This window comes from Primulina tabacum, chromosome 2, assembly GCF_025594145.1.
Source record: "Primulina tabacum isolate GXHZ01 chromosome 2, ASM2559414v2, whole genome shotgun sequence".
Classification (NCBI taxonomy): Eukaryota; Viridiplantae; Streptophyta; class Magnoliopsida; order Lamiales; family Gesneriaceae; genus Primulina; species Primulina tabacum.
Window position 1 is genome coordinate 12,849,033 of NC_134551.1, and position 27,541 is coordinate 12,876,573.

Below are 27,541 nucleotides of genomic sequence, written 5' to 3' on the forward strand. Positions count from 1 at the left end.
TTTGGTAAACATCATTTTGAGATTTTTCTGTTGCAACAATTTTCAGGACGAACAGTTGTTTTATCAAACTTTGAAAGTTCATGATTTATTTAAGAAAATTTTTAAGTTTTCCGCAAATTTTAAGTAGTAAAAGTACGGTACGTTACAGGATGGTATTCACGCGCATCAATCATTCTATATGCCTACCAGTTAGACAAATCAGAATGTATTTTGACCCACCAATGCATAATAACCAATGTCTCCAGTTATTCAATAATGTCTCCAACTAGGACAAATATATGTGCTCGCTTCTCTCTCTAAATCAACTTTTCAGAAATCGTCAACTGACATATTTGGCTGCATGCCAAATAAGGAGTATTAATTACAGCGTAACCGTTGAAAGAACTCAAGTGTATAAAGATATATTTCAATACTGAAAAAGTTTACCGAAGCTTTTATAATATTTCTTGATCAATATGTAGATCACTCTTGTTCTTTTGAATGTCAAGATACTCACTCTGACATACACTTGCTTCTATATCTGATCATTAACGATCAATTTGTGCTTTTCAACCAACTCAATCTGCTCAAGCTATCATTTTATGAGAGTTGTGTTTTGGTTTCTGTCTGCCTAGGGTTCAATATATAAATATTGATCGCGTTTGTGTTGTAGAGATACCGAGAGTTTGACAGTAGGAATTGGATTGATAAGTTCATATTTTGACGTAATTTCGTTGATTTGATTGATGATATTTTGGTGATTTTAATTGTCTAAATTGATATTTATCTACCTAATCCATGTTTTTTTATGTCGGTTAGATGGAATCGAGGGATAGAATCGTTGTTCAAAAATAAATAGAATATATGTCACCCGACAACATCAAGACGCAAGGAAAGAAATATAAGGAATTTATCGTGAATTAAAAAATGTACATGAATTCCGTCTATTAATAACTGAAGACACAAGATTCTGAGCATTCCGTGTAACGTGCAAGAATTCAAAGTGAAGTGACAAACAACGAAGTGTCGTGCACCTCTTTCTAACTAAACCATGAACCAATAGCAAGCATGAACAGAACAAAGAAATAAGAATAAGGCCATTTGTGAATTTTAATCTTGGAAGACACGGGCTGTAACTTTCGGTGTTTCGGAAGAAAATTAGAAGAAAAGGAAGAATCAATGTCTTGCTCAATTCAGACGAGGGCAGCTGACACCCTCACGTCACGCACACGCACACGCACGTACACACATATATATTCTCATGCGTACAGCAAAGGATGGAATTTTGGACAGCCGAGAAAGCCTCACCTATCTCAGACTCTTTTCAGAAACGCATGGAGGAAGTTTCTGCTGCGGCCACTTTCATAATTTGGGGAGAATATTCAGCCGAGAACAATGTGGAAAGCAAGGAAGATAAGCTAGGGAGAAAAGGATACGGGTCAGCGACGGAGCAACCTTTCGATTTGATTCTTGTTCCTAAGTTCTTATTTCATCTTCTATTTGAATTGAATTTGGTTTTTATTGTTGAAAGACTTGTTTGCTTTTTCAATTGAATAATCTTATGTATTAATTTTATTTTGTCAACATTATGGGATGAACTTGTGATTTAATTATTGTTATTTGGTTTAATATTTGAATTTTGTGAGTGTATGTTTTATTGTTTTTAATGCTTTCAATGTTCGATCACATTTGAATGATTTTTATGTATTGTAATTGATTCAAGAAATGAAATTATAATATGATATAATAATTCATGTCATGAATTTAGATTGAGATCGAGGAATAAATCAAATACATGTGTGATAACTTTATATTATTTAATCGAAATCTAGTAGTTTTCATAAATTTTGAATGCGATATTGGTTATTAAATAAGTGAACGAGAGTTACTTGTTGTAAATCAATATTAGGTTTTCCATAACTCAAGACAATATATTAAATAAATTAGGAAAACTCATTACCTAAGAAATAGATAGAAATTCAACCAAAAATATATGAGAACTATAGAGATTTAAAGGGTGAATCAAAATACTGATAATTTTTTGTTATTGAATTTTCCTTGATATATTTAATTGTTTGGTTGGAATTTAAGTTTTTTTCTTATGTCATTTTAGTTTAATTTATTTATATTTTTCACTCCTCTTTAGTAGGTTAAATATCACCAATCTTCTGTGATAACATCAGTTCTATTGCGATTACATATAATTGAGTTTTTCATTCCAAAAAACTAAGCATATTGATGTCAGACATCACTTCATCAGAGATTATGCTCTAAAAAAGGACATTCGACTGGAATACATATCAACTGCAAAACAAGCAGCAGACATCTTCACAAAGTCTTTACCCGGGACTAAGTTTTCTTATTTTAGAAATATTTTGGGTTTTATTGATTTATCTTAATGCTTAATTTAGGGGGAGCGTTGAATTTTAGTGAGTTAACTGATAAGACAGATGTCAGTTGTTCATGAGCTGAACTGAGACAGTTTCAAACTGATCAATCAGTACCTGAATCAACTGATCATATCAAATAGGTTGGCTAACTTTAATTCATTTCAGTTCTATAATAAAAATCGTGACTGATTGAGAGTTGTTAATTTAAAATTATTCAAATTTCACATCTAAAATTCTGTTTTTGTTTAACTGTCTGATTTTAGTTTCGCAAATAAATGAGGAACGGTTGAATGGCCTACAATTATGGTCAAACTACTCACGGTTGAATGACACTCAATGATTATTGATGAATCTTTCCTCAGTAATCTCTTTCAGCTGTCAGCTGAAGGAATCTCAAGCTTCTCTGAAGTGGCTACTGTTGACATTGAAGAGATGCAATTACTTTTTTCTGCAAGTGGGCAACCGATCAAAGTTTCAGATGCCAAACGAGAACTGAAGCCAGAATATCAGCTGCTGGCAGTTATTGCTGCCAAGGGTATCTTGGCCAAGGCTGGTTCCTTCGTCGCCTTGTATCTAGAAAAGTTTCAAGTGATGACCGCTACAATGAAAGGAATCAAGGTCAACTGGTCATTCCTGTTTACTATTTTGGAAAACATGTTTTAGACTACCAAGCAGTCAAAGGGGTTTGCGCCTCAACTGAGCAAATTGATTGAGGATTCCGAGGTTCCTTTGGAATCAACTTCTTCAATCAATAAATTCAGAATCTACACAATTCAAAACATTCAATCAAAGAAGAATGGAGTCGAAGAGGTAGCCATTAAGACGAAGAAAGTCGCTAAGTCTAAAACTACTGCCCCAAAGCCTAAGATGAACTAGTTTTGTCAACCAGTGATTCAGAAAAGACTCCATCTCCCCGATTGATAAAGAAGCCAAGGTCCCACAAGACCAAACCAGCTGCCCTGCAGGAGCTCTACCTGAGCTCATGCTACTTTCATCTGGAGCCGAGGCACCACTCCTTGTAGTCCCTATACAATCAGTCCAACCAGTAGCAGAACTCCGAACCAAGAGCAAAACCGAGTATCCTTAAAAGATAGTAACTGAATCTGGGGAGACGTTGAAGATGACTAGGATTCCACCTCCCATCACAAAACTTGTCTGCCCAACCATTCTTCCATTGGCATGGCCGAAAGGTGTGTTTATCAGAGAAGTGATGGACACAACTGGTTTTGGATTGGATCTTCCTCATGCCCTAATTGATCCAAAGGGCAAGTTTAGATTATTGAGGAACCGAGGCCTAACAATGTCATTCAGACTCAGATCGATCTTATTATGTACGAAATCAATTAGTAGGCTGAGCTGAAGATGGCGCATTATGATGAATGGATACAGTTCCGAACTGTCACTCTAGCCAAACAGTTCAAGAAGAAATTAGTTCTCAAGAGCTTCATCTCCTTGGAGTCAGCTGTGATTAAGGCAATAAAGGCTACTTCAGTCTCCCAGGCAACGGAAAGAAGGACATACTTCTTTTATTTGATGAGAATCAAGAGGCTGACTGAAGTAACTGCTGAACTGGAAAAGAACTATGATCCAGTTTTTCACGCCCTGGGACCAGGGTTAGTCGACACTGACATTTCTCAACAATCATATAATCTCCAAACAACAAGCCTCATAGTTCAGTATAAACCAAAACCAGTCTAATTCTTAATTAACTAAAAATAATCTTGTCTTACATCGATAAATTCTCAAAACAAAAAAAAATGTGCTGAAGTGTTGTACAACTTGAATCAAAATTTAAGAAAAACATAAGCGAGTAATCTTCATGTCTCGAAACTTCATCGTCAACCCCAAAACATGTCTTATTCATCCTCGTATACTTGATCTTCGTTCTTATCTGGAGATGGTAGAGTAAAGTATGAGTGTTTGGGAAAACACACAGCAAGTGGGGGTCGATTGATCATAGTTGATACAAATGCATATATATATATAGTATATCATTCAAATAATATCAAATCAAACAAATGACATTGAAAATCATCTTATTTTACATGGCTAACTGATCAGTTCCCCAAGTTATATCCTCTAAGGGGGCGAGGCCATAGTATCGGTTATTATATCTCATCGCATCAGGGCCAAATCAAATCAAAATCCACTTACGAAGAATTACATATAGCAAAAGCCCACTTACAAAAAAATATATATAGCAAAAGCCCACTTACCGAACAAAAGAAGTGCGCAAAACTTTATCATATATACACATATATAATCATATTACAGAACAAGTATGCCAAACTTTATATGTACACAAGCCCATTTAAGAAGAAATATATATAACAAAAGCCCACTTACTAAGAAATATATATAGCAAAATCTCATTTACAAAGAAATATATATAACAAAAGTCCACTTATTGAACAAAATAAGTGTGCAAAACTTTATCGAATATACATATATATAAACACACTTAAAAAGAAAAAGTGTGCCAAACTTTATCTGTAAAAAAACAAAATCTCGATTAGAAAGAAATATATATATCACAATCCCACTTACGAAGAAATATATATATCAAAAACCCACTTACTGAACAAAATAAGTGTGCAAAATTTTATCGAATATACATATATATAAGCACAATTACAAAGAACAAGTGTGCTAAACTTTATATGTACAAAAAACCAAATTACTAAGAATTATATATAACAAAATCCCACGTACCGAACAAAATAAGTGTGCAAAACTTTATCGAATATACATATATATAAGCATACTTACAAGGAACAAGTATGCCAAACTTTATATGTACAAAAAATTCACTTATGGAGAATTATATATAGTAAAACACTTACGAAGAAATATATATAGCAAAAGCGCACTTACGAAGAAATATATATGTCAAAATCTCACTTACTCTTGGTTCAAATATACGATTCGAACTTAACAGATACTTAGGTAAAACTTGGGTTGAACACGAGCAGCAATTCGGGTGAACTTGGGCAGCACCTAGAGCATGATTTGGACAGCACTTGGATAACACTACAATGGCTAAATGCAGCCTCTCCTCTTTGCCTGAAGTGGTCAAAACTTATGAGTCAACCAACTTAACAGAGCCCCTTTTATATTCTCTTTCTTTTGGTTTTCTTGACTCCTGCCAACCACCTTTTGTTAGGTCAATACAATGGTCCATATAGCCGTGATTCATTACTCACATTAAATCATGCATTGACCTGAAAAGATTGACCAACACATAAAATTATCCACCTTGTTGTCAATCCTCATGAAAAATATTAATTGCTCCTCCTCCTCCTGCATAATTTTAAGGCTCATTCTCAAGTTTTAACTTGATCAGATCCAGACAATAATGCAGCTTACTGATGGGAAACACTTTAGTAAACATGTCAGCTGGATTCTCATTTGTACTGATCTTCACTACCTGCATCCTTCCTGTCTCAGTCACTTCTCGTACAAAGTGTAGCTTAACATCTATTTGTTTAGACCGTTCATGAAACACTTGATGTTTAGATAGGTGCACTGCACTCTGATTTTCACAATGGATGAGCACTAATTCCTGATCAAAACCTAAGTCTTTCAAAAAACCTTGAAACCAAATTCCTTCTTTCACTCCTTCTGTAACAACAATGTATTATGCTTTTGTTGTGGATAGAGCCACTACTGGTTAGAGCATAGACTTCCAACTCACTGTTGTTCCATACAAGGAGAACACATATCCTATCAAAGATTTTCTAGTATCAACATTGCCTGCAAAATCTGAGTCCACATATCCTCAGTCCATATTCTTCATTTTTTTCCGTCAATGACAGGCCCATATTTTCTTATCCCTTTACATACCTCAGTATCTATTTAAGGGCCATCCAATGCTCCTTACCTGGGTTAGCCATGAATCTACTTAGTAGACTTATTGCATAAGCTACTCAGGCCTAGTTCATATCATGGCATAGATTAAACTGCCCACAACAATGGCATACGGTATGTTTTCCATGTACTTTCTATCTTCTTCCGTGTGAGGACTTTGGTTAGCCGAGAGTTTGAAGTGATTTGCTAACGGACTCTGTACAGGTTTAGCATTATACATATTAAACTTGTGTAAAACCTTTCGAGTGTATCCAGTTTGAGTGAGAAAAAGTTACTTTTCGAACCTCTTTCTAATTATTTCCATTCCAAGAATCTTCCTTGCTGATGCCAAGATCTTTCATTTCAAACTTTGAGCTAAGTTCTGCCTTTAGGCTTAAGATTCACCTCTGTCTCCACTGGCCAGCAGCATATCATCAACATATAAGAGTAGGTAAAGGTTCTTGCCATTAAACAGCCCTTTGCGATATACCCACCAGTCATATTCACTCCTTCTAAAGTTATGGTTCATCATGAAATCATCAAATTTCCTATACCATTGCCTAGGAGCTTGTTTTAAACCATATATCAATTTTTTGAGTTCACATACCATTGGAATATAGCCTTTACCTCAAACATTTCCGGTTGTTGTATGTAAATCACTTTCTCCAACTCACCATGTAAAAAAGCTGTTTTTACATCCAACCAATCCAATTCCAAATCTCCTTTAGCAACTATGGATAGGATATTTCTTATTGATTTTTGTTTAACAACAGATGAAATGATCTCGTGAAACTCCACATCTTTAGTTTGAGAGTAGCCTTTAGCAACGAGTGTGGCCTTGTATATGGGCTTTTTCCACTCCTAAATTCCATTATTTTTTCTTGAATATCCATTTGGAGCCAATGAACTTGTGCTTTCTTGGAGCGGGGACTAATTTCCAGGTGTTGTTCTTTTCGAGTGATTTTACTTCTTCTTTCTTAGCATTCATCCAATTTTTGTTATCCACAGAGTTCGTGGCTTCACTCAATGAGGTAGGTTCATTGTCTTCTACGTTTGAGGCTGCTTTCAGAGCAAAAGAAACCATATCTACATGCACATATCTTTGAGGTGGTTTAATAGTTATTTTTTGCATATACCTAACAAGTTGATACTCATGAATGTTAGGGTGTTCGTGGTTATCTTCACATTCATTATCTACATTAGATGGGAAAGATGGTAGCTCCACCTCAACTGGAGTGACAGTGGATTCAAGACTTTATTAACACTTGAGGTAGTCAATTCGTGTTTCATTTTCATAAAAAATTCTTCTTCCTTGAATGTAACATCCCTGAAAACAAATGTCCTTTTTTTCCAACTTCTATACACCTTAGTTTGTATCCTTTTACGTCTTCTGGATAACCAAGGAACAAACAATTAATGACTCTTGGTTCCAATTTTCTTTGCTTAATTTTAGCAAAGGCCGTGCATCCAAAAGGTCTAAAATAATCTAATGAGGGTGTTTTTCCAGTACATTTTTCCATTGGTGTGAGGAATCCTAGTGGAACAGATGAGGACGTTGATCAGATAGCTTGCAATAACTACAGCCTCGGCCCAGAATGCATTTGGTAATCCTGAAGTTAACAACATGCATCTTACATGTTCCAGGAATGTTATATTATTTCTCTCAGTCAAGCCATTCTGTTGTAGCGCACCAGGGACTGTTAAGTGTCTAGAAATACCTTTGTCTTGACAGAACTTATTGAACTCCTTGGAACATACTCCAATCCATTTTACATTCTTAAGAGCTTCAATTTCTTTCCAGTTAGGTTTTCGTGAAGTGTTGTCCATTGTTTGAATCTTTCAATTGCATCACTTTTGTGCTTTAATGGATACACCCAAACTCTCCTAGAATAATCATCAAATAGGGACATGAAGTAGTTTGCTCCACCTAGTGAAGGCTCTTTAAACGACCCCTAGAAGTCTGAATGCACATACTCAAGGGGTGCATTAGTTTGATGAACAGCCTTGGTAAACTTAACTCTTATTGCCTTCCATTTTATGCATAAATCACAGAATTCAGGTGTTAAGATACTTGACTTGGTTATAAGTCCTTGTCTGCTTAGTTCTTGCAGGCCTCGATCACTGATGTGGACTAACCTCAAATGCCAAAGGTTAGTGTTGTCTGTAGATACTGTAGCAAGGGCAGTATGTTTAACAATGGTATTTACTGAAAGCACATACAACCCATTGATTAAGTTACCCTTCATGACCACAAGTGATCCTTTTGTCACTGTAATCTTTCCACTTTTAGATTTGATAGTACATCCTTAATTGTCCAATGCTCCAAGAGAGATTAAGTTCCTCTTTAATTCAGGCACATATCTTACATCATTTAGAATCATTTTAGATCCATTATAGAGTTTAGGTCTTATAGTACCGATCCCTTTAACCTTTCATGTCTTGTTATTTCCAAGAATCACTGGTCCTTCGTCCAACTCTTGATATGATTCAAAACTGATCTTGTTGGGGCACATGTGGTAGGAGCAGACATTGTCCATTACCCAACCATCATCAAATTTTTGATTTGAAACACAAAGTAACTCTGTACTCTCATAACCATCCTGGACAACTTCTAATTCACCATGAATTTTGATGTTTTCTTGGCCTTTTTTTCTTTCTGGACAATATCTTCTATAATGACCTTCCTTGTGGCAGTGGAAGCACTTGCCTTTGACAGTCCTATTCCTTGATTTGCTCCTTGATCTGCTCCAAGACTTCTTTATGTAACTTCTGAAATCAGGCCTTCCACGCACCATGTCACTATCTACAGTTGATAGAAATCGATTTTTAGTGAGTGCATCAGCTTCTTTGGATCTCAAGGCCTTCTGTACATCATTCAAAGAAAGTGAATCTCTAGCATAGTTTAGAGTTTCAACAAAGGTTGTATAAGACTTTGGAAGAGAGTTCAGTAGTATGATTGCTTTGTCCTCATCATCGATTTCGATTCCAATATTTTCAAGATCGAGTAGCAGCTTGTTGAACTCATCAACATTGTCTCTTTTTGTCTTTGTTTCATTCATATTGAAACTAAATAATTTTCTCTTCAAGTACATATGATCTTGTAGAGATTTGGTGAGGTACAATTCTTCCAATTTTTTTCCACAGACCCAGGGACGGATCCAGGAATTAGAGTTTGGGGGGCTAGAACTTAATATAATAAGTTATATATATTATCAAAAAAGATATTACATTATATTGTTCAACGAAGTTGTGCTCTACGAGATTTTGAAACGTAAAATTTATCTATTATAGAATCTACATCTATATGTTTGGTGTCAAACAATCGGCAAGAAAACTATCATCCATTTTATTGTGAAATTTCGTCTTCACATGCTTCATTGCTTAAAAAGCTCACTCAGTAGTGGCGGTTGACATAGGTAACGTCAAAACAAGATGAATCAATCTAGTCAACATAACATAAACTTTTGACCGTCCACTCTTATTCAGTTTCAGACACAACTCAACAAGTGTAGAAACTTTCAAAATTTGCATCACATCAAGTTTATAATGTATCAATTCATATTCCAAAGCAACAATGTCTTGATCTGTGAAATCTTCAGTATAAAACTTTGTTGCAAGCTTGAAAATATCATTAATGTTAAATGAGTCAAATGAATTTTTAGGATCTAAAGTTGTACTAAGAGAAAGAAGTTTCACTGATGACTCATTGAACCTAGTATTTAACTCCATCAAGATGAAATCTATTGTTGCATTAAAAGCATCAAAGTGATAATGCATGCTCAATTGTAGTTACGAGAACGATCAATCTTATATAGACAATAAAGGTCAGACACATCAATTTCATTTCTAGAACAAAAAACTTTGACTTCATAAAGAAATTTTTCCCACCCACATTCTCTAAGTTCTTGAAGGATAGTTTTAGTTGTAGTGACAAATGTAACAGCAGTCAAAATGTCCTGACATTTTCTTTGAAGAATTTGACAAAGAGTATCTGTTGTTCTAATAATTTTATGTATTAAATGCAAAATGAACACAAATTCAAAGCTTGCCATGTTTCTGTATATCCCACGAACAACAGACTTAGCTCTTCCATTTGGAGAATGGTCACCAAGAATTTCCAAAACTTTCAAGTTGCAGTGTACATACCTATCAAACTTCTTACCGACTCATAGTGAGAACGCCAACGAGTAGCTCCTGCTCGCTGCAAATTACCAATCTAATTGGCCTCAGTTCCAGAATCACGTTCTCCACTTGCCAATAAATTCTTAATTTCATTTCTTTGTGCATCATGTAACTCAGCAATGCTCTTAGTGGAAGAAGTGACAATATTGTCCAAATGAGAAAATAATTCCCAAATAACACTGACATCCTTAGCTGCATAAACCAATGTCAGTTGTAATCGATGGGCAAAACAGTGGATATAGTATGCATACGGACAATCTCTGAGAAATAATGCTCGAAGTCCATTCCATGCGTCACGCATATTGCTAGCACCATTATACCCTTGACCTCTGATTTTCTTAACCTGGAGGTTATGATGAACATGAACATTAGATCTCTCTTTTTTCAGATTTAATGAGGTAGTATCACTAACATTTTTGATGGAAAAAAATATTTCTGTCAAAATCTCATGATTGTTCACAAACCTCAAGATAATGGTCATTTGCTCCCGTTTAGATATATCTTGTGCTTCATCAACAAGAATACAAAAGCATTTATCTCTAATTTCTTCACAAACCATCTGTCGTACTCTATTGGCCATAATATGTAAAATCTCTTTCTGAATCTCTGGATCAATGTATTGAGATTTTTTTGGAGCATTCTCAAGTAAAACTTCGCCAATTTCTGTACTCATTTTTGTAAAAACCTTCACCAATTCAAGAAAATTCCCACGATTAAATGAAAATATAGATTCATTGTTACCTCTAAAGGCACAACCTTGAAGTGCTAGCCAGCGAACAACTACAATTGAGGTACTCAAATGCAAACGACTTTTTTCTTTGTGCATGCATAACTTTATCAATATGTTGCGAGGGTCTCATAAAATTTTTAGTCTTTCTCTCACACATAGTATAAGGCGAAGAAGCTGCAGAACCAATATGGGTAAGAAAAACACATGTTTCTCCTTGGTTTGCCCTTTTTCAGTTGTCAAATCCTTTATTAACCTACACCGAGATATTAGACGATTAATAGCATTCATAAAAAGAAAACAATAGAAACAATATACCTTATTTGTTGAAGGAAAACTGTAACGTACCGTACTTTTAACTATTTTAAAATTTGCGGAAAAATAAAAATTTTCTTACATAAGAAATAAACTCTCCAAATTTGCATTAAAATATCTTGCTCGTCTAAAAACATTTGCAATGAAAAAAAACCAAAACCAAGTTTGCCAAAAGTAATGATCGTTTAAACATCATAAATCACTTCATGAAGTCAGAGTATTAAAATCGTCGAGCATAAAATCTTAAAACATGGGCGGTCCTTGGGTTTAGCCTCCTGCGCAGTCCAAGACGGCTCATTGCTCCCCACCTCTCGTCTACTCAAAGTCATCCTCACCTTCATCGATCAAGTCTAGTGAGTCTAAAGACTCAACATGTATAAACTGGAGGTAGCGAGTACTACATAGTAAAACCACAAGCAATCTTTAAAATAGAGCGTACGTACTTGAAACTTGAACATGCGTATAAAAGCTTGAACTTCCATACATACATAGACGTGCCATAACATGAAACTTTTCTGAAACATGCTTGCATCATACATACTTGAACATACATGAATTTCATCATTTTGCGTAGAGATATGTTTCAAAGCAAGTGACCCATAAATAAAACGCCTGATCAGAATAAACCACAGTACTGGGCTGACAGGGAAGATCCACTGCCACATACATGAGATCCCCGTTCATGCTTTAACTGGTGGATTGGTCCCTGGTCATGCTTTACTGCTTTCCAATCCTGATCTAAACTCGGTCATGCTTTACCGGGGTGGATTGGTCCCTGGTCATGCTTTACCGCTTTTCAATCACATACATAATTTGGTCACAAGACATTTAGCATACCTCAAAAACTTTAAAATATTTTTTTGCATGTCGAACATACTTATTTGGCGTTGAGGGATTCGTTGGATCTCACTTGGGGCCACTGCTGCACATACTAACATGCGTTCAAACCCTTAACTTTAATAACTTACAAGTAGGTAATCGCGCTCACCACCGAAGTACATAAATAGCTTATGACATTCTAAATCACTCGGGACTTGACCTTGTTAAATCATCGTTCTAACCCATGACATCGACCCCAAAAATTCTCTAAAGTGATGTGTGAACATTTCCCAATAATAAAAGACATGAACTCACTATTTGAACTTGAAAAAAGTGGAAATCAACCATTCTTACAGATGGGGCCGCGCTCGGGCGGTAACATATTACCACTCGAGCGCCAGGTCTTCTGGAAACTACATTCAGACAGAAAGAGTGGCGCTCGACTTAGAAGCTTAATTTCTCAAAATTCGATTACAAAGACAGTGAACAACGCCTCGAGACTCATCCTAGGACACTATGGCACTGACTCGACTTCACAAAACTTCCCAAACGACGACGCACACTAAACAAGCAACAAATCCATAAACACGATGTTTTGACCCCAAAATCGTTCCTACGACTTCTAATTCAACCCGGTGCCTAATGACACTGAAATGAAACACTAACAATCATCCCAACATCAATCTCGATATACCTAAACGCAGCAGCGATCACCCGTCGATCCTCAACGAAGCCTGCAACCATAAAACTTCAAGAACACGTCAAAAACGCATTTTCAGAAAATCTCAGTTTGAGCAGTCCCACAAAAACAATCATAACTCACTCATTTCTTATTCAAATATTTCGTATTTACTGTCAAATCGAAGGTATCAAAAAGTTCTACGTTTTTTATGTTGAAAGTTTTTCCAAAAAGTTGACCGAAAAATCGCAGTAATTAAAATGACAGTAAACTTTGACTTTTGAGATCCAATAACGTTTCAAAATCGATCCAACCATATTTGCTCAAACTTTTGCATAACATTCAAATGTTTTTCATACAATAAACATCAAAATTAATTATATGACAAGATTGATGTGAAAACGAAAGAATATACATGCATTTTGATGATTTGAAATACCGAAACGGCGATACCGAAGTGGGAAAGACATGAGGATTGATCCATGACGAACGTGGCACTATTTTCCTTGAACAAAATCAATGAAAAATTGCTGGGAAAAATCAAAGAAGAGGGACGGCTGTTCTAGATCTTAGAACCCTATGTTTTCTCTCTCAAAATCTGAAATAGAGTGTAAAGAATTGTGTGTGTTGAAATTGTATATGTGGTCTGTGTAAAAACGTGTAAGTGTTTGTGAGTGTGTGTAACGTGTGTGTGATTAATTAGGGGTAATTAGATTGCTTAATGATAAGTAAAAATGTTAGTTAAAAGTTAATTTCCTCTACTCTTACAAAATCCCCTAATTAACAAAATAAAATGCACAACGACTTAACTTTAAAAGTTTTAAAATCTTAAAATCATTAATTAAATAACTTAGGCTTTAAAATGTTAAAAACTTAATAGATCATTTAAAATGCTCCAATCGTAACTTGAAAATAAATTACCACATTTAAAAATTGCCAAAATCGTCACAGGTTTCTTTTCCTCGATCCCGCATCGAATAATCGCCTGAAACATGAAACTCAAGAAAACATTTAACGTGCATCGCATGAACATAGATAATTAGAATAATGCGATTTAAATAGATCATGCATCGCTATAAATCATTTTAAACTTGAATAAATAATTTAACAATTAAATAAATGCATGTGATTTACGTGTACTGATTTTGGGCTCTACAGTTCCTCCCCCACTTATATAAATTTTGTCCTCGAAATTAAATCTTACCAAACAACTCCGGGTAGCGATTTCTCATATCTGCTTCTGTCCCGCAAGTGGCCTCCTCCACTACTTGATTCAGCCACCGGACTTTGACCAACTTGGTCACTTTGTCCCAAAGTTTCCGCTTCTGTCTGTCTAGGATTTGGACGAGTCTTTCTTCATATGAAAGATCTGGAGCAAGCTGCAACGGCTCATAACTCAAAATGTGCGAGGGATTAGCTAGGTACTTCCTCAACATCGAAACGTGGAACACATTGTGTACACCGGCCAGATTCGGCGGTAAGACTACATGATAAGCTAGTGTCCCAACTCTGTCAAGAATCTCAAACGGTCCGATAAACCTCGAACTAAGCTTGCCTCTCTTCCCAAATCTCATAACACCCTTCATGGGTGCTATTTTTACGTAAATGTGATCACCTACGGCAAACTCTAGATCCCTCCTCCTTTTATCGGAATAACTCTTTTGGCGACTCTGGGCGGTCTTCATCCTGTCTCGGATCTTGACCACCACATCAGCCGTCTGCTGAAAAATCTCTGGACCAAGTTCTGATCTTTCACCGACTTCATCCCAATGAATCGACGATCTGCACTTCCTCCCATACAATGCCTCGTAAGGAGCCATACCTATAGAAAATTGAAAACTGTTGTTGAAAGTAAACTCCACTAGAGGTAGCTTAGATTCTCAAGTCCCACGGAAATCGATCATACAGGCTTGCAATAAATCCTCCAAAATCTGAATCACTCGCTCAAACTAGGCATCTGTCTGAGGGTGGAAAGCTGTACTGAATAGAAACTTCGTCCCTATGGCTGTGTGCAAACTCTTCCATAAGGACGGTGTAAATCTCAGGTCCCTGTCGGACACAATAGAAACTGGGATCCCATGCAATCGAATTATCTCCCGATATAGAGCTCCGCATACTGTGTCATGGAGAAAGTCGTCTTCACTGGTAAGAAGTGTGCCGACTTGGTGAGTCGATCCACTATAACCCAAATAGCATTAAATCCTCTGACTGACCACGGAAAACCAACTACAAAGTCCATACTGATATTCTCCCACTTCCATTCGGGGATAGGGAGTGGCTTAAGCATTCTTACTGGCCTCCGATGCTCTGCCTTCACTTTTTGACAAATGAGGCATTCAGACACAAATTGGCGGATATCTCGCTTCATACCTGGCCATCAATACAAAATCTGCAAATCCTTGTACATCTTGGTACCTCCTGGATGGATGGAATACGGTGATGCATGTGCCTCTGTCAGAATATCCTCTCTGATCGATGATCGAATCAACACTAGGCACCCACATCCTTCCTCTGTACCTCACAATACCATCAGACATTGTGTAGAGTACTCTGCCCTTGTCTTCATCCTTCAGTCTCCATTTCTATAATTGTTCGTCTGAAGGCTGACCTCTACGGATTCGGTCAAACAAAGAAGATTGGACTGTCAGATTAGACAACTTAGGAGCCCTGCCCTTAGGATAAACCTCTAACCCAAATCTCTGGATCTCTGACTGAAGAGATCTCTGTAATGACAACTGTGCTACGACTGCAACTTTCCTGCTCAAGGCATCTGCCACAACATTAGCTTTCCCCGGATGGTAGCTAATTTCACAATCGTAGTCTTTTACCAACTCTAACCACCGTCTTTGTTTCATGTTCAGCTCTTTCTGTGTTAAGAAGTACTTGAGACTCTTGTGATCGGTAAATATCTGGCATTTCTCGCCGTAAAAATAGTGTCTCCATATCTTCAACGCAAAGACCACTGCAGCTACCTCAAGATCATGAGTCGGGTAGTTCTTCTCATGCACCTTCAACTGCCTGGATGTATAAGATATAACCCGATCATGCTAGCATCAACATTGCGCCTAACCCGAGCTTAGATGCATCGATGTATAACACAAAATTTCCTTGCCTTGATGGCATGGCTAACACTGGCGCTGAAATGAGAGCTTGCTTCAAAGTGTCAAAGCTCTTCTAACATTCATCACTCCATACGAATTTAGCATTCTTCTTGGTCAATGAAGTGAGTGGCGCTGCTATCGAAGAAAATCCCTGAATGAATTTCCTGTAGTAGCCTGCTAAGCCTAGAAAACTGCGGATCTCTGACGCAATCTTCGGCTCAACCCATTCCTTAACGGCTGCCACTTTTGCTGTATCCACCTCAATGCAACTTTTGCTGGATATTATATGACCCAAAAATGCTAACTTCTCCAACCAAAATTCACACTTACTGAATTTTGCAAACGGCTTGCGACTCTGCAAAACCTGCAACACTGTACTCAAATGCTGAACGTGCTCCTCCCGGCTCTTCGAGTATATGAGAATATCGTCAATGAACACTATGACGAACTGGTCTAGGTAGGGCTGAAATACACGATTCATGAGGTCCATGAAAATTGCTGGAGCATTCGTCAGTCCGAACGGCATCACTAAAAACTCGTAATGCCATATCTGGTTCTGAAGGCTATCTTATGAACATCTGCATCTTTCACCTTCATCTGGTGAGACCCCGATCAAAGATCTATCTTAGATGATACTGTAGCTCCCTGCAACTGATCGAACAACTCCTCGATCCTTGGAAGTGGGTATTTATTCTTGATCGTTACCTTGTTCAGTTCTCGGTAATCGATACACAGCCTCATGCTCCCGTCTTTCTTCTTCACAAAGAGCACTGGTACGCCCCACGGTGAGAAACTAGGGCGGATGAATTCTTTGTCTAGAAGCTCCTGAATCTGCTGCTTGAGCTCTAACATCTCAGCTGGTGCTAGACGGTACGGTGCCTTAGAGATTGGCACGGTGTCTGCACAAGGTCAATTGAAAACTCCACCTCTAATTCTGGTGGAAGGCCTGTGACGTCATCCGGAAAGACGTCAGGAAAATCTCTGACTACTGGTACATCAGCTATTGATGGAGTGGGTACGTCAGGTGTAGATACAATGCTGACCAAGAAAGCTTGACAATCCTTGTGCATAAGTCTTCACGCCTGCATGCAAGAGGATCATGCGAGGGAAACTACTCCATCTCGCTGGCTCAAAGAGAAACTGCTCCATGCCCAAAGGTCTTACCAACACTGACCTTTTCTGGAAATCTATAAGAACTATGTTTTTTGTCAGCCAGTACATTCCCAAAATGATATCAAATTCTGGCATCGGCAACACGATCAGATTGGCATACACTAGGTGACCCTGCAGCTCAATATCGATGTCTTTGACCACGCTAGTGGCTGATAATTCTTCCTCTGATGGGACTGTCACTGAATAGCTCACGTCGAGTCCAATAGACTTGACGTTCAGATGATAAGCAAACGTCTCTTAGATAAAAGAGTGAGTGGCCCCTGAATCTATCAAGGCCTTCGTGGCGACTCCTTTTATGAAAATATTTCCTGAGAGACGATAGCACAACACAAAACTTATATCTCAAAAATTCTAATCTTAACCTCAAACACAGTAGTAAAATCTCTACACAAGTCACTAAAAATACTATTAGCACACTAATAATCCAAAATAAAATTTTAAACATGCATGGCAAAATAATACGGTGTTTAACTAAGTGAGTTTACCGGTCAATAATGTCGTGTCTGGGTTCGCCTCCTGAGCATGCATGACGAATACCCTTCCCTGGGTCGGCTGCTTCCATTGAGAGCACTACTTTAACATATGATCGCTGGCTCTGCACTTAAAGCATTTGCCCGCTCCATATAAACACTGTCCTGAATGCTGGCGGTTGTACTTCGGGCACACCCGACCTCTGAGGAGCCTTCTGATGTGGAACGGGACCCTTGCCCTTCGGTGATCCCTGAAATGGTCTCTTTCCCTGCTGTCCTAGGAAAGGCCTCTTAAACTGAGGTCGCTGCTGCTGCAGCTGAGGCGCCTAATAGGGCCTTTTGCCCTGCCTATCGACCTCAATGTCCCTCTGGTTCTGCTCTGCCGCCAAAGCTCTCGACACGGCAACATGCATACGTAGTCGGACCAACAACCCTCACATCACGGCGCAAGATCGGCCGCAAACCGTCCATGAAATGCCTCAGCTTCCCCTGGGCATCATTAGCTATCAGGGGCACAAAGTGACACCCCGTTTCAAACTTTCTGACAAAGTCTCCCACGCTGCTGTCTCACTGTCGCAGCATCATGAACTCCCTAGTCAATCTAGATCGTACTTCCTCAGTGAAGTACTTGGAGTAGAATACCTCTTTAAACCCATTTCACGTCAGCGTTTGCAAGTTCAGTGACACTGATGCACTATCCCACCACAGTCTGGCGTCCCCTGTCAGAAGAAATGTGGCACACCTGACCCTATCTGCATCTTGCAATTCCATAAAAGCGAAAATCACCTCGATGGACTTAATCCATCCTTCAGCTATCATCGGGTCAGTAGTCCCCGAGAACTCCTTTGGGTTCATCCTCCTGAACCTTTCATACACTGCCTCTGGTCTGGGCCTTGCCCTGTCTACACTGCAGCCTGGTTCCCCGCGAACTGTGCGAAGAACTGAGTCATACCTGCAAGTATCTGTGCCTGCATATCAGGCGGTGGAGGAGGAGGAGCGTCTCTCCCCTCTTCTAAAATCTCTCCGTCCTCATCCCTTGCCTCCCGGTTAATCATGCGTCTAGAAGGCATACTGTTACAACCATTTACCCAACACGTAAACCCAATGTGCATGAATATAATATCAAAAGCATAAGATGCACGTAACTTGAACTTAAAACATGGACATGCTGAAATCATGGCTCAATGGTTACTACATGAAATAATTCAAAACCTTAAAACTTAGAGACTTGAGGTGTGGCTTCATGAGCTTCTTGCAACTGGCAGTAGGTGTAACCCTTTACAAGAACACCGCTCTGATACCAACTGTAACGTACCGTACTTTTAACTATTTTAAAATTTGCGGAAAAATAAAAATTTTCTTACTTAAGAAATAAACTCTCCAAATTTGCATTAAAATAACTTGCTCGTCTAAAAACATTTGCAATTAAAACAACCAAAACCAAGTTTGCCAAAAGTAATGATCGTTTAAACATCATAAATCACTTCATGAAGTCAGAGTATTAAAATCGTCATGCATAAAATCTTAAAACTTGGGCGGTCCTCGGGTTTAGCCTCCTGCGCGGTCCAAGACGGCTCATTGCTCCCCACCCCTCGTCTACTCAAAGTCATCCTCACCTGCATCGATCAAGTCTAGTGAGTCTAAAGACTCAACATGTATAAACTAGAGGTAGCGAGTACTACATAGTAAAACCATATGCAATCTTTAAAATAGAGCGTACGTACTTGAAACTTGAACATGCGTATAAAAGCTTGAACTTCCATACATACATAGACGTGCCATAACATGAAACTTTTCTGAAACATGCTTGCATCATACATACTTGAACATACATGAACTTCATCATTTTGCGTAGAGATATGTTTCAAAGCAAGTGACCCATAAATAAAATGCCTGATCAGAATAAACCACAGTACTGGGCTGACAGAGAAGATCCACTGCCACATACATGAGCTCCTCGTTCATGCTTTAACGGGTGGATTGGTCCCTGGTCATGCTTTACCGCTTTCCAATCATGATCTAAACCCGGTCATGCTTTACCGGGGTGGATTGGTCCATTGTCATGCTTTATCGCTTTCCAATCCCATACATAATTTGGTCACAAGACATTTAACATACCTCAAAAACATTAAAATATTTTCTTGCACGTCGAACATACTTACTTGGCGTTGAGGGATTCGTTGTATCTGGCTTGGGGCCACAACTGCACATACTAACATGCGTTCAAACCCTTAACTTTCATAACTTACAGGTAGGTAATCGCGCTCACCATCGAAGTACATAAATACCTTTTGACATCCTAGATCATTCGGGACTTGACCTCGTTAAATCATCGTTCTAACCCATGACATCGACCCCAAAAAATCTCTGAAGTGATGTGTGAACATTTTCCAATAATAAAAGATATGAACTCACTATTTGAACTTGAAAATAAGTGGAAATCAACCCTTCTTACAGATGGGGCGGTGCTCGGGCTGTAACATATTACCGCTCCAGCGCCAGGTCTTCTGGAAACTACATTCGGACAGAAATAGTGGCGCTCGGGCGGTAAAATGTTACCGCCCGGGAGCCGAGCGCACTGGACCCGCGACTTAGAAGCTTAATTTCTCCAAATTCGATTACACAGACAGTGAACAATGCCTCGAGACTCATCCTATGACACTATGACATTGACTCGACTCCAAAAAATGTCCCAAACGACGAAGCACACCAAACAAGCAACAAATCCGTAAACACGACGTTTTGACCCCAAAACCGTTCCTACTACTTCTAATTCAACCCGGTGCCTAATGACACGAAACGAAACACCAACAATCATCCCAACATCAATCTCGATATACGTAAACGCAGCAGCGATCACTCGTCGATCCCCAACGAAGCCTGCAACCATAAAACTTCAAGAACACGTCAAAAACGCATTTTCAGAAAATCGCAGTTTAAGCAGTCCCACAAAAACAATTATAACTCACTCATTTCTTATCCAAATATTTCGAATTTACTATCAAATCGAAGGTATAAAAAATTCTACGTTTTATATGTTGGAAGTTTTTCCAAAAAGTCGATCGAAAAATCACAGTATTTAAAATGACAGCAAACTTTGAGTTTTGAGATCCAAAAATGTTTCAAAAACGATCCAACCATATTTGCTCAAACTTTTGCATAACATTCACATGTTTTTCATATAATAAACATCAAAATTAATAATATGACAAGATCGATGCGAAAACGAAAGAATATACATGCCTTTTGATGATTTGAAATACCGAAACGGCGATACCGAAGCGGGAACGGCACGAGGATTGATCAGGGACGAACGTGGCACTATTATCCTTGAAGAAAATCAACGAAAAATCGCTGGGAAAAACCAGAGGAGAGGGGCGGTTGTTCTAGATCTTAGATCCTCGGCTTTCTCTCTAAAAATCTGAAATAGAGTGTAAAGAGTTGTGTGTGTGAAAATTGTATATGTGGTGTATGTAAAAACGTGTAAGTGTGTGTCAGTGTGTGTAACGTGTGTGTGTGTGTGATTAATTAGGGATAATCAGATTGATTAATGATAAGTAAAAATGTTAGTTAAAAGTTAATCCCCTCTTCTCTTATAAAATCCCTTAATTAACAAAATAAAATGCACAATGACTAAACTTTAAAAGTTTTAAAATCTTAAAATCACTAATTAAATAAATTAGGCTTTAAAATGCTAAAAACTTAATAGATAATTTAAAATGCTCCAATCCTAACTTGAAAATAAAATACCACATTTAAAAATTGCATAAATCGTCACCGGTCTCTTTTCCTTGATCCCGCATCGAATAATCGCTTGAAACATGAAACTCAAGAAAACATTTAAAGTGCATCACATGAGCATAGATAATTAAAATAATGCGATTTAAATTGATCATGCATCGCTATAAATCATTTTAAACTTGAATAAATAATTTAACAATTAAATAAATGCATAGGATTTACGTGTACTGATTTTGGGCTCTACACGAATACTCCAACCAATGAAAGTTCTGAAACCATTTTTTTAAGACGATTATGAATTCAAAATTTTGTACTCGGATACTCTATCATATCTGGTTGATACCACCTCATATTCAGATATGAACATCTTATCTCATCTCGTACATTAACATTATATTCACATATTTGTTATCTTTTTCTTAGATCTTGTTCAATACAAGTAAAGGATGATAAATGTTCGTCTATAGGAGAGGAAATTGAAGGAATATGGATATTGGGAATCGAAAGACTTCCATTACATTGATCTTGCATTGTAGGGACTGTAGCTGAAATGCTTTCACTAAATTGATGATCTTTCTTCTTAAAGAAAGATGATATCAATGTCTTTCCTGTCTTGGCGGACAGATTGATGTTCCATTTTTGAAATATTATTTCAAATTATATCTCTAAACAAATAATAAAATAACAAATAAACAAATAAAAATAAATCACCCGAATCTTTATGAAGCAATCAAATGAATAGGCAGAGACTAACCTTCATACATTCATTGTGGAAAAATTAGGGAAATTGATAAATCAACTAAAAATGAAATGAAACGAATATCAACTAAATGGATGCCAAATTGAGAAATCATTGGAACAGTAAAGATTTGCAAACATCAATAATTAATCAGACATAGCCAAATTACCTCATTTTCTTTTAATTATTATCTACTTCTACTGTTAGAACTAAACATCCTGCAAATATGAAATATAGAGATATATATATCATAGATATTATGAAATATGAATCCATATACAAACGCCACTTTGTTTTATGAATCATCTGCAAACACCTCACGCCCTCTGCATTTTTAATGTGTTTTTTCCTTAATTCGATAACAAATATTTAGGATTTCATGTAAAAAGACTAAAACAAGTAGCATAAAATTTGGGAGGCCGCAACACAACAGCACCTAGATACCTTCAAAAAGAAAAAAATATTTTACAATTTTACAAATTTGGAAAGACCAACTCAACTCGTTGCAAATCTCACTCAGTAAATCAAGACTAATTTCACAAATTCCAAAGTAACCATCAAATGGGTTCTAATTGTATACCTGATTATTACATTCTCTACTTCAGATAAATATGAAGGTTTGGTGTGTGCCCCTCTCTTCCTTTACAGAAGACGTCTCGCTGAAATGAGAAAAGTCAATTGATGGAATGAGAATTGGAGATGTCAATAGTTGAGGTGGGCTAAAAGGGATGGGGTTTGGATGTGTTAATAAACTTTTAAATGGGTAGTAAATAAAAAAAAAAGCTACAGCCCATGAAAGCTCATATGAAGATACGTCCCTGCACAGGCCGGCTGCAGTTGTTTTTTATGAAACTTCTCTAAGCACCTTGTCATCAAGATGCAGAGTTAGAGTGTTGAATGCCAGTTCCATTTGTTCATTCTTCTGATCCTCTGAAATTGATTCAGGTAGGTTTTGAAAACCGCCCAATTCCTTTGCCACCTTCTGTTGAACAAGGATGGCATGAATTCTTCATCGCCAAATCCCTAAGTCTACTATGCCATCGAACTGCTCCCCATCAACTCTTGTAACCATCGTTCTTTATTCACAATCGATCAAGAAACCTGGCTCTAATACAAATTGTAGTGAATTATAACATAACAAACGCTTGATGAAGGAGCACAATTACATGCACATCTATGGAGTTTCTTCGTGATTACATAACATTAACAAAGAAACGCTATGAGTCTAAGAACACGAAAACACGAACAAAAGAATTATGTGGTTCGATCAATATGATCTACATCCACGGAAGAAGAAAGAACAATATTATTTGATTGAGCTTTGATTACAAGGATTCGAAACACAACTCAAGCCTCTCAAACAAACTCCGAATGATTCACTCTTGTGTATCGGTTTCTGGTTTACAAGTGTATACACTCTTGAATCAATCTAAGCACTTTGAACTCTCATGATCTCGGGGAACTCTCTTGCATTCTTGATCAAGGCCATCGTCTAGTTGCTCAGCTGTGTTTTCTTTATTTTTTCTTTTTTTTCAATCGACTTAACAGCCCCTTTCATGTTCTCTTTCTTTCGGTTTTCTTGAATCCTTCCAACCACCTTCTGTTAGGTCCACACAAGGGCCCATCTAGCTGTGATTCATGATTCACATTAAGTCATGCATTGACCTGAAAAGATTGACCAACACATTTGTATTACACATAGTTAGAAATCGATTGATCAAATTCCTTGTCTTGCACGTCTTCAAAAAAATTTCATAGCATTACAACAATAACATTCCGACAGAGTCTATCATTGCGGTGCAATTATATTAGCAAAATTTTACAATACATAATAACATATTTAAGCATCATTTAACAATTATGTAACCAACAAACAATTGATGACTGCATATTTGTAACGTGTGCTTTATTGACTCTTATTAAAAACAATATCTATTTTAATAATATATTACGGTTTTATCCAATTATAAAACATTATGGTTTTATTATTGTTGATTCAACTGCCTAAAATAAGAATAAAGCTTGAAACTAGCATATGTGATGTAAATGTTATGTTCCATTCTTTAGGGCATGGAAATATTCATTCATAGAGATAGATGATCATTTGATGATGTACTGAACAACCCTCCCTCGGACTTTCCAAGTGCTTATCATTTATCGAGTAAAATATTCTACAGTTATGGTTGAACATCAATAATCATTAGACCCGGTAAAACATGGATGCTCTACGTAATAGCATACACTTTGACTGGTTTACCAACTTCACATAGGGTCATCAGGTGACGAGGTTGGGTGTAATTTAGAAATACGTAAGATTCAATGCATCGTAGTCGAAGATTCACCTCTCACCTATGGGTAAAGATATCCTATGTAATCTGATGAGTTAATAGTGCAAGGAATCTCTAGCTAGAATAAGGCTTGTGTATTCTGAAAGGGTGTTTCCTCAGTTGAATGTATCATGTAACTATTATTACTCAAAGATATATCACATCGTTATTGAATTCATATACAACTTTTGATATACCATTGGTTGCAGATTCGGTTGGGATATATGATTTGAAGGGACCGTATTGTACGTTAACTGTAACTTAAGATTCTTGCCGACACTGTCAGTGATACCTAGAGGATCATAGAGCGATGCTACTAGACACTCTTACAATAATCTGATGTGTGCAATTAGAATTGAATTCTAACATTCTTGATCAAGAGATTGATAAAAAAGAAAGAGCCTAATTAGGTTAAGCGCGAATAATAAAAAATGTTTTTCTGAATCACATGAAGATGTGAATCCACGGTTAGCTATATCCTTAAATCATTGAGGGATCACACAAGCATCATATTTTATGTTCTCGTTGAGATAGTCAAGTTCAAGGAGTTGAATTTGACAACTGTAGTTTTATGGAGATCAAACAAGTTGCTTATAAAAGAATTTATAAGTTGATTTCATATATTGAAATTTGTGAAAGTTAGCTTGACTACTAATTAAATGAAGATGGTGGATATTTGAAATTCATGCGATCTACATCTCGACATAAATTTCATGTGGATTTCTACTACAATCTATACGAGGAACAAAACATCTGATCGTGGACCTGATTCAGGAGATTGAAGAAGGTTGTTGATTCCAGTAGATCGTCGTAGGGATTTATAATGATCAACTCCTCTAATCCCAAACATGTTTGGTGTTCAGCGTTCTTAAATGCAAAGGTAAATCAAATCTAAACATCTTATGAAGGTTTTTTATTCATACCACGCACAACAACGTTTTGACGTCAAAGCAAATAATTTTAAAACTTTGCTTCGTCTTGGGTGTGAGAAAATATACTCCAACCATAAGATTAGGTAATTTTATGTTGAGCTCTTTATTATAATATTGTATTGATAATGTGTATATATATGTGTGTGTGTGTTTAACTACTCGCGGTTATTGGCTACAACCAACCATACACCAAGCTATTGATAACTGGAAGCCATGTTAATCATAATGCTTTTGTAATCCTGAAGCAATGAGAATGTCCTACAATATTTAACAATGAAAAAGAACTTGTTATATTCGGTTTGAACATTATGAGTCATTAGACTCACTATGTTTGAATGGTTGCAGGTGATGACGATGTTGCGTCGTGAGGTGCGGACTATCGAATCATCCGGGAGGTGCAGTGCATACTCGAGTACCTAGAAATTCCGCATATGTTATAAATTTTGATGACTTTATGGATTATTTCTTTTATTTACAGACTGATAGGATGCTAGAATTTATTGAGTTAAATTTTAGACTTTTATTGCTTTATTTACTTATTCCGCATGAATGATTTTGGATATTATGGAATTCATTTATTTAACTATTTATGCTAGTTTATTTATGATGAATTAATTATGCATGGTAAAAAAAACTAGTGTGAATTAAATGAATTTAGAAGTATGGTCGTTTCAGTTGGTATCAGAGTGGTGGTTCTTGAAAAGGGTTATGTATGATGCCGTTTCCGAGGAGCTCGAAAAGTTACGCCTCAATATATGTGAGTTTTATTGCTTTAAAATTTTAATTGTTTAGATTTATGTGCTTATATAACTATCAGAGATAAATGTTAGATGTCTTTTATTTTAAAACTGCATGTTGGTTATGTGTTGGGTTGGACGACTTGTACGAAGATGCCTCTTAGACGAGTTCTTAACAGAGATAGTGAGGATAGGTTGGGAAGAGGAGATTCCACCGCCTCCTCCTAATCAGGATGCTAGTGCTCGTGTGTTAGTTAGTATGGCTCGATTACTGGAGCAGCATGCTATGAACACTGCGAAGGTCCGTTCAGAGGCGATTTATGAGTGGTTTAGGAGGATGAACCAAGAGGACTTTTCTGGCACTACCGATCCATTCGTGGATGAAGGATGGATTAGGTCTTTGGAGATGATTTTTAGGTATATGGATACGGCAGACACTGATCAGGTTCGTTGCACTATTTATTTGCTGAAAGGTGATGCTTCCTTGTGGTGGGAGGAAGCGGAGTAGGGAGTGAATCTGGTGACGTTGACATGGGATGGTTTCAAGAGGATATTCTATGAGAAGTACGTCACCGCTAATGTCCGTTCGAGGTTAAAGAGAGAGTTTATGAGTCTCCGTCAGGGGGATTCGTCTGTTGCTGAATTCATCCAGAAGTTTGACTGAGGCTATCACTTTGTGCCCCTAATTGCAAATGATGCTGCAGAGAAGTTATGTCATTTCTTGGATGGTTTGAGGTCGACGATCCGTCAGGATTTGATGCTGACAGACCTGATTGACTATACTGCCACTGTTGCTAAAGCCTTTCTAGCCGAGCAGTCACTGAAGGACATTGAGTGAGAGAAGAATCGCAAGACGAACTGTGCCCAGCAATCAAGTCAGTAGGATAAGAAGCCTTTCACGAGGCCTAGCAAAGGACAGGGTCAGCAAAAACAGGGAGCTCGAGGCAGCCACAGAAACCGGGAGCGCTTAAAAGTGATGTGAAGTCATTATGCAAGGAATGCAACCGCCACCACTATGGAAATTGTATATGGTTATCTGGAAAGTGCTTCAAATGTGGAGAGCAATGACATATTGCCCGCAATTGCCCTAAGCTACAGGCGCCTGCAACTGGTAGGGCGTACGTCATGCATGCATAGGAGGCTGAGCCAGACACTACACTCGTCACAAGTATTTTAATCAGCATTTCACTTTGCCGATTTATTTTGGATATTTATGTGGCATACCAGTATTGCTTAAGTTATAAGGCATGATTGTTGATTAATCTAGCAACCGTTAGAAATCCTAGACTGTGAACCCTAGGAACTTGTAATTTTGGGTATTTATGGGTTAAGAAATGTGTGTCGCATGGTTTGTTACTGTAATTTTAGGAAGAATCCGTCTTGA

The 27,541-nt window shown here is 37.4% G+C and overlaps 1 protein-coding gene across 1 annotated transcript; it reads right to left on the reverse strand.

Moving 5' to 3' along the window:
• Positions 1 to 10,431: 10,431 nt before the first annotated feature.
• On the reverse strand, positions 10,432 to 11,070 carry LOC142537521 (uncharacterized). The gene has a single exon (XM_075643032.1). The coding sequence runs from the start codon at positions 11,068 to 11,070 to the stop codon at positions 10,432 to 10,434; it is 639 nt and encodes a 212-aa protein (XP_075499147.1).
• Positions 11,071 to 27,541: the final 16,471 nt, after the last annotated feature.